Below are 7,960 nucleotides of genomic sequence, written 5' to 3' on the forward strand. Positions count from 1 at the left end.
CCTCGAACTCACAAAGAACCACCTGCCTCTGCCTCCCCAGTGCTGGAATTAAAAGGTGTGTGCCACCACTATCCAGCCACAAAAAAATATTTTTAAAAAGAAAAAAAAAACTATCTTAAAACTTAGTAATTATTTTTTATTTTTTCTACACATAAAACCATAAAGTATATTCTACAAAAAGAGAGTATCAGTGCAAATCTGTTTTTATTTTCAGTTCTTCAAAAGTAAGCCAATCTTAGGTTTTTGGCCATATTAAATAAATTTAGTATCAATGAAATTAAGAACACCAGGTATGGTCATCTTTAATATGTTACCAAACCTGTAAATTTATCAAATTTAATCATTACCTGAAGAAATAACAGTCTTAATCCTGTAAGCAGATAAGCAATTAATAGAGCAGAAAACCTCTGATCTTCCTGGGTCATCTGTACTCTCACTCGTTTCAGCAGACGGCTTCATTGAATTCCCCAAGGCATAGAGTGGCTTCTGGGCCAAATTCTATTAGGACAGCAATAACAAAAGTATGTTTAAGCATAAACATAATTACATCACTGTTTCAGATAAGAAAGGGCCAGGGAGAAGGCTCAGTGAGTCAAGTGCAAGTCCTATGCAAGCATGAGGATATAAATTCAGACTTCCAGATCCCACTTTCCAATCCCACATAAAGCCATGAAATCCCAGTGCTCCTACGGAAGATGGAAGGGAGGCGGAGACAGCAGTGTGTATGTGTAACCCCAGTGCTCCTATGGCAAGAGGAAGGGAGGCGGAGACAGCAGTGTGTATATGTAACCCCAGTGCTCCTACGGCAAGATGAAAGGGAGGCGGAGACAGCAGTGTGTATATGTAACCCCTGTGCTCCTATGGCAAGAAGGGAGGCGGAGACAGCAGTGTGTATGTGTAACCCCAGTGCTCCTACAGCAAGATGAAAGGGAGGCGGAGACAGCAGTGTGCTCATGTAATCCCAGAGCTCCTGTGGCAAGATGGGAGGCAGAGACAGAAAAATCTCTAGAACTCCACAAGCAGCCTGACATATAAAGCTTTAAATAAAAAGAGATCCCCCCACCTCAAACAAGGTAGAAGGAGTGGTTGTTGTCCTCTGACACCCACACATACGCCATGGCATGCACGCACATTCATTAATCACATTCACACACGTATGCACACATGCACGCACACACACACACACAATCATAATACAGATTTTAAGAAAAAACAAAAAATACAACAACAACAAAAAAAAAGCCAAGCCAGGTGTGATATCCAAAGCAGAGAATCGGGAGCCTAAGATCAGTGTTGGCTACAAAACTGAAGAAAACTAGTAACTACTCAATTAACAACAAAGCACACTATACATGATGAATAATGTATGGATAATCCACGAAGTACAGAACCATTCTCAGGTCTGATCTGGACTTCAGTTTAGGAAAGATGATCAGATGACTCTTCAGCAGGAGACAGAAATGATGCTTAATTCATAAGAGATCCTACAGAACCATTTCCTTATCAAGCTGAGTGACACACTAAGTAGGGCTAATTATATCATGAACTATAGAGCCAACTCATACTTTAACAAATAATAATGACCACCACTTACACATGGAAAGCAACTGTCACTTCAAAACTGTCACTTGTGTAGTAGCCAATCATTTAGTAAGGAAGTAAATGGGAAGGAAAAGGATATCATGAAATTTCACACAATCCGCTTAGTAAAAATGGGCCTCAAAAATTTGGAAGAATACAATACCAGTCCCAAATTAGGAATGGAATGGATACTTAAGTCACAAGTAAAGAAGCATTAGTTATTTTCCTGTGAGGATAGTAACTGGACTGCCAAAAGAGGCAGTTCCTAAGAAATGAAATATTTCTTAATAATAAAAGAACATTTTCAACTGCTCCAAGGAATGAAATCAAGCGCTTGCTAGGTAAAGGAATGATGAGCATATGTGCATGCAGGTGCATGGGTGCTGGAGTATGAACACGTGTGTGGGAGGCAGGGCTAACCCGGGTATCACACAGGTGTTATTTACTTTATTTATTTGGTTTTTTGGAGACATGGTTTCTCACCAGCCTGGAATTTGCAAGTAGCTGATGCTTGCTAGTCAGTGAGCCCAGAAATATGCCTTCCTCCACCAGGATTGTAACCATTCACCACTATAACCAGCCATGTGGGTTGTAGCAATGGAATTCAAATCTTCATGTCTGCAACCACTCTACCAACTACCTATCACCTTAGTCCCTTAAAAGATCATTATCTTTTACATCTTTTATAAGAACTTTAAAAAAAAATAAGAAGTGAGGATGATGGTTCAATGGTTAAAGTACTTGCCACACAGAAAAAAGGGTTATAGTTAAAATCCCTAGATTTAAAACCCATATAGATGCCAAGTAGATTTGGTGGCCCCTACCTGTAATTTCAGCATTTGGAAGGCCGAGATGAGATTTCCAGGACAAGACGGCTAATTACACTAGCTGAATTGGTGAGTTCTGAGTTCAACTGAGAGACTTTACCTCAACGAAGAAGGTAGAAAGCAACTGATGACGACTCCTAACACCAAACTTAGACTCATACATGCATGCCCATGTACATATAAACGCACACAAAAAGAATAAAGAGAAATCTCAACCAGTAATAATTAAAACTGAAACAGATATAATATTTAATCAGACTATCATTTATTATAAATAATTAGTACCTGAAGTATTACAATGATAGTTCCAAACCAACTAAGATTTCATTTCATAATACATCTTAAAAGAAAAAAAATAGAATTTCCTTTAGTTTCAGTCAGTTTTGGCTTTTAATTCTTGCTCATTGGTTCATCTATAAGGAGTTTTCAGTATCAATATTTCACACAAGTCATTTATTTGTAAGTTCTGAGTCATGAATAAAATAGAATTTTTTTAAAGTGGCCTGTTTCATTTTAATCATGTCATTACACAACCATCCCATGTGGAGTTTGTCCCCTTTCTCTGGAGAGAAGATCACACCAGGATGAACAGAAGGAACTCCCACCTTCACTCTGCAACTCACCCTTGCACAGCCAGCTCAGGGAAGAGCCTACAAGTCCCACAACAGGAACCCACAGCTGCTTGTACACCATCAGGGACAGGAAGGTGTCTAACTCTAACAATGGCTCCCATGGCCATAGTGCTCAAAACTGTTCGCAGTGAGGCTGTTAGTTGTGTGAATTGTGAAAAACAAGCATCACAACGAAAACGTTGTGCCACTTTTTGATTGATTTCTTCTTCCTCCACTTCCTCCCCCTCCCCCCAAGACAGGTAGCCCTGGCTGTCCTGGAGACCAGGCTAGCCTCAAACTCAGAGATCTACCTGCCTCTGCCTCCCAAGTGCTGGGACTAAAGATGTGTGCCACTACACCTGGTTATGATATTTAATTTCAAATCTAATCTGTATATCAGATACACAGATACAAAATAAGCAGAGCCATGTAAAAGAAATCTCTGATCTTAGCCAGGCATGGTAGCATTGTAATCTCTGCCCTTGGGAGGCTGAAACAGCAAGATGGCCTCAAGGTTGAGGCCAATCTGAGTTACATAGCAAGATACTGTCTTTAAAAGAGAGGGGGAAAGGGAGGGGGAGGAGGGAGAAAAAGAAAAACTACCATGTCTCTGAGCAGAATTCCAATGAACGTGAAATATAACTAACTTACGTCAGTGACCTTCTGACACATCGTGCACTTAGTTGAAATGCCGCTGGTATATATGGTAACAACAGGCTTCTTTAGCTCATAAGAAGATAGGCATAACTGGCTGCAGAAATCTTTGCAGGAAGAGGAATTTTCAAATTTGGCTGTGATCACATCCATTGGATTAATAATCTCTCTAAAAACAAATAACAGAGACAAATGTCCAATGATTCTACCTTCTTTCTCTCTGAGAGTTAAAATATTATCTCAGCTAGGAGTAACTATTGCATGGTAGAAAAAACCTATATAAATCATCTGAAAAACAGCATTGATGATGAGTTCTGTTACTTCTCAATTAAATGATTATGACTGAAGCAATTATTGTCTCCACTATCTCATGTGTAAAGTGGGATTTATAATATCCAATGTAAGCATTTGTACAAGAATTATATTTAACAAAAAAAGACTTCCAGTTCTCTGCTAGAATCAATGAAACTAGATCCAGTGGCCATCCCACAACCACAGACCACAGGACATGTGTTTACTACTCAACAGCTGCCAATAGTAGAATCATGACTGAGATCACAAATTATTTTTTAATTAAAATTTTTAAGATGAACTATGAGAGATTAATATAAAAATTAGGATGCTATATAAATCTGAACTATAAGTGTTGGGAAGAACACAACACAAATAACTTAGCAGTTCTGTGAGATTTGTAGAGCGATTTCAGAAGAGTCAATTATTGCAATAAGCACTGGAAAGCAACACCCAGTTAGAGGCTAAATGCTGCTCTTTTCAAAGGTATTGAAATTAAAGGAAACATTCAAGATAGAAACAACAAAGTAATTGATGGCTATAGTATTATGCATACAAGTACAGTGAATTATGACTATACGCTAGTCATTAAATATCACAGAAAACACTATGAAGGAAGTACTATTATCATTTTTACTTTTCAGACAAGGAGACTAAATGAGAGGTTAAATTAATTGCCTCTCAGAATCGGTCTACTGACACAAGAATTCAAATCCAGAGTCCAGAGTTGATCATCCTCATCCTACTAGCCAACACATTGTGCATCTTTTTTTATCTTTATTTTGTGAGACCAGAGTCATTCCTCCTTAGGCACCCACCTTGTTTCTCATGATAGGGCCTTTTATTGGGACCCTCATGTGCCAACTTCCCCACTGCTGGGATCGCCAACATTCACCATTATGCCCAGCATTTTTAAATGTTTTAATAGGATTTCACGGTGTAGCCTTGGCTGGCCTGGAACTCACTACGCAGACTAAGCTGGCCTCAAAGTCAGAGACCCACCGACTTCTGTCTCCCAAATGCTGGGATTAAAGGCGTGAGCTACTGTGTCCAGCAGTATGCCTGTCATTTTACAAGGATGCTAGGGATCAAATTCAAGTCCCCATGCTTGTAGAGCAAGCTGTTTACCAATCGAGCCATTTCCCCAGACCACATACCTTTATTATTCACAACTACTGCATAGTAATCTATGAAAGGATAATAAAAATTAACTAAATTTTTTAAAATTCTCCTAAGCTTCTACAGGGTGTGGTGGTTCAACAGCGCTGGTGTGGGGAAAGGCAGGAGGATTCAGAGTTCAAGGTCAAGGGCCAGAGAAATGGCTCAGTGGTTGAGAGCAATGGCTGCTCTTCCAAAGTCCTGGGGTTCAATTTCTATCACCTACATGGCAGCTCATAATGGTCTGTAACTCCAGTTCCAAGAGATACAACACTCTCATACAAACATACATGCAAAAGACTAAAAAAAAGGGGGGCTGGAGAGATGGCTCAGTGGTTAAGAGCATTGCCTGCTCTTCCAAAGGTCCTGAGTTCAATTCCCAGCAACCACATGGTGGCTCATAATGGTCTGTAACTCCAGTTCCAAGAGATACAACACTCTCATACAAACATACATGCAAAAGACTAAAAAAAAGGGGGGCTGGAGAGATGGCTCAGTGGTTAAGAGCATTGCCTGCTCTTCCAAAGGTCCTGAGTTCAATTCCCAGCAACCACATGGTGGCTCAAAACCATCTGTCATGAGATCTGGTGCCCTCTTCTGGCCTGCAGACAGAGCACTGAGAACACTGTATACATAATAAATAAAACTTAAAAAAAAAAATCACTAAACAAAAAATAGTTCAAGATCATCCAAAGCTACAAATGAAGTTAAAAGCCAGTCTGGGCTATGCCAGTCACTGTCTCACAAAACAATCATAAAAAGCTGGCGAGATTACTTAGCTGGCAGAGATGCGTGCCACCAAGTCTAATAACCTGAATTGAATGAATGGAACCCGCACAGTGAAGCCTACTCCCACAAGTTGTTTTCTGACCTTCTGCGTGTGTGCACACGCATGTACACACACAGAAAACATACAGGATAAATAAATACACATAAAATTTTTTTTTGTTTTGTTTTGTTTTTTTGTTTTTAGAGACAGGGTTTCTCTGTAGCTTTGGAGCCTGTCCTGGAACTCCCTTTGTAGACCAGGCTGGCCTCGAACTCACAGAGATCCTCCTGCCTCTGCCTCCCAAGTGCTGGGATTAAAGGCATGCGCCACCACCGCCCGGCCACATAAATTTTTTTAACCAATCAACCAAACATCAAATATGTGCTTGCATATAGACAAAGTAGCGATGCTGAAGCGTGATTTTTCACTAAAAACAGCAATAAGTTATATTTAGTCAGATGTAATGGTACACATCTATAATTCCAGTACTTGAGACGTAGGGGCAATGAGGATCACGATTTCAAAGTCAACTATGTAAGTTAGTTCAGGACTGGTCTGGGTTACATGAAAACTTGTCTTAAAAGCAAACAGAAAGCAAACAACAACAAAACTGGATTGGAGGACCAAGAAGGTTGAGTCTGATGAAGCAAGACTTTGCTGATACTCTCCTCCTAGACAAATGGGTGGAGAGACCAGCCCTTATCTGTGAAAACCACAGGGCCGACTCTACTGTCCAACATTTTCCAGCTCTGTCTTTGCTATTTTTTTTGATTAATTTAACATCTATTGAAGGAAGTGGATATGCTTACTCGACATTGTAAAAATAAAACAACAAAACAAAAACCTGTGGCTGGAGAAATGGCATGGGTCAAGAACACTGGATACTCTTCCAGAGGACCCAGGTTTGATTCCTAGTACCCACATGCCAACTTACAACCAGGACATGTTCCAGGACATGTGAAGCCTTCTTTGGCCTCTTCTGGCACCAGGCATACATGTAGTGCACAGACATACGTGCAGGCAAAACACCCATATACATAAAAATTAAGAAAACATCATGTACGTATTATTATTCTATAATTATAAATACAAAATTACTTAAACTCTTTATAAGATCTCATTATTAAGCATTTATAATGCTAAGTTATGTGCTAATGCTGCCTCATTAAAATCCTAGGAAGTACATATTATTTAATGAAAAAAAAAAAGATGTTCAGAAAAGTCAAAATAGCAACATGACACTCTGCCTCAAAAAACAAAAACACACAAGCAAGGCAGTGGTGGCATATGCTTTTAATCCCAGGACTCAGAAGGCCAAGGCAGGTGGATCTCTTTGAGTTTTAGGCCAGCCTGGTCTACAAAGCGAGTTCCAGGACAGCCAAGGCTTTTACGAAGAGAAACCTTGTCTCAAAAAAACAAAAATGAAGTAAAGCGAGGAAGTCAAGAATGAGCGTGCATAACTCTAATCCCAGCACTTGAGACAGAGGCAGGAGGATCTCTGTGAGTTCGAGACCATCCTGGTCTACATAATGAATTCCAGGACAGCCAGGGCTATACAGAGAAACCCTGTCTCAAAAATCAAACCAAAGCAGCAAATGAAAGCTTAGGAAGCCTGTACTTGGAGCAGTTTGTGCAGATTCTCTTGAGCTGATACGGCAGGCAGGCAGCTGAGGAGTATCTCGTGATGCATTCCGTGGAACAGAAAAGCTGAGCACATCCTGTCTTATGAAGTATTTTCTTACAACCAGAACAAAACAGATGAGAAGTCGGAGCTGGAGTAGTTGATGCATTTGAGCCGGGTGATGGTGAACAAAGCTGAAAGCCTAGCAAGACAAGATAAGAAACAAAATAAACAAAAAAAAAAAAGGAATTTCAGTTTCACCAATGCATATATTTTCTTTTCAAGAAAAAAACTTGTGAGGGCTGGAGAGATGGCTCAGTGGTTAAGAGCACTGGCTGCTCTTCCAGAGGTCCTGAGTTCAATTCCCAGCAATCACATGGTGGCTTACAACCATCAGAATAAGATCTGTTGCCCTTTTCTGGTGTGTGGGCATACATGGAGACAGAAT

General features: G+C 40.0%; 1 protein-coding gene and 1 non-coding gene across 2 annotated transcripts in view; one reads left to right on the forward strand and one right to left on the reverse strand.

Annotated features, from left to right (window-relative positions):
• Zmym6 (zinc finger MYM-type containing 6) overlaps window positions 1-7,960 on the reverse strand; it is a 45,220-nt gene that overhangs the window by 26,835 nt on the left and 10,425 nt on the right. The window contains exons 4-6 of the mRNA XM_005353226.3: window positions 7,510-7,714; window positions 3,671-3,842; window positions 348-498 (exon numbers count right to left, since the gene is read on the reverse strand). Of these exons, the coding sequence (XP_005353283.1) occupies window positions 348-498; window positions 3,671-3,842; window positions 7,510-7,714 (528 nt within the window). The remainder of the gene's footprint in view (window positions 1-347; window positions 499-3,670; window positions 3,843-7,509; window positions 7,715-7,960) is intronic.
• On the forward strand, window positions 6,506-6,633 carry LOC113456667. The gene has a single exon (XR_003377429.1).

The sequence above is a fragment of the Microtus ochrogaster genome, chromosome 10 (assembly GCF_000317375.1).
Source record: "Microtus ochrogaster isolate Prairie Vole_2 chromosome 10, MicOch1.0, whole genome shotgun sequence".
Lineage (NCBI taxonomy): Eukaryota > Metazoa > Chordata > Mammalia > Rodentia > Cricetidae > Microtus > Microtus ochrogaster.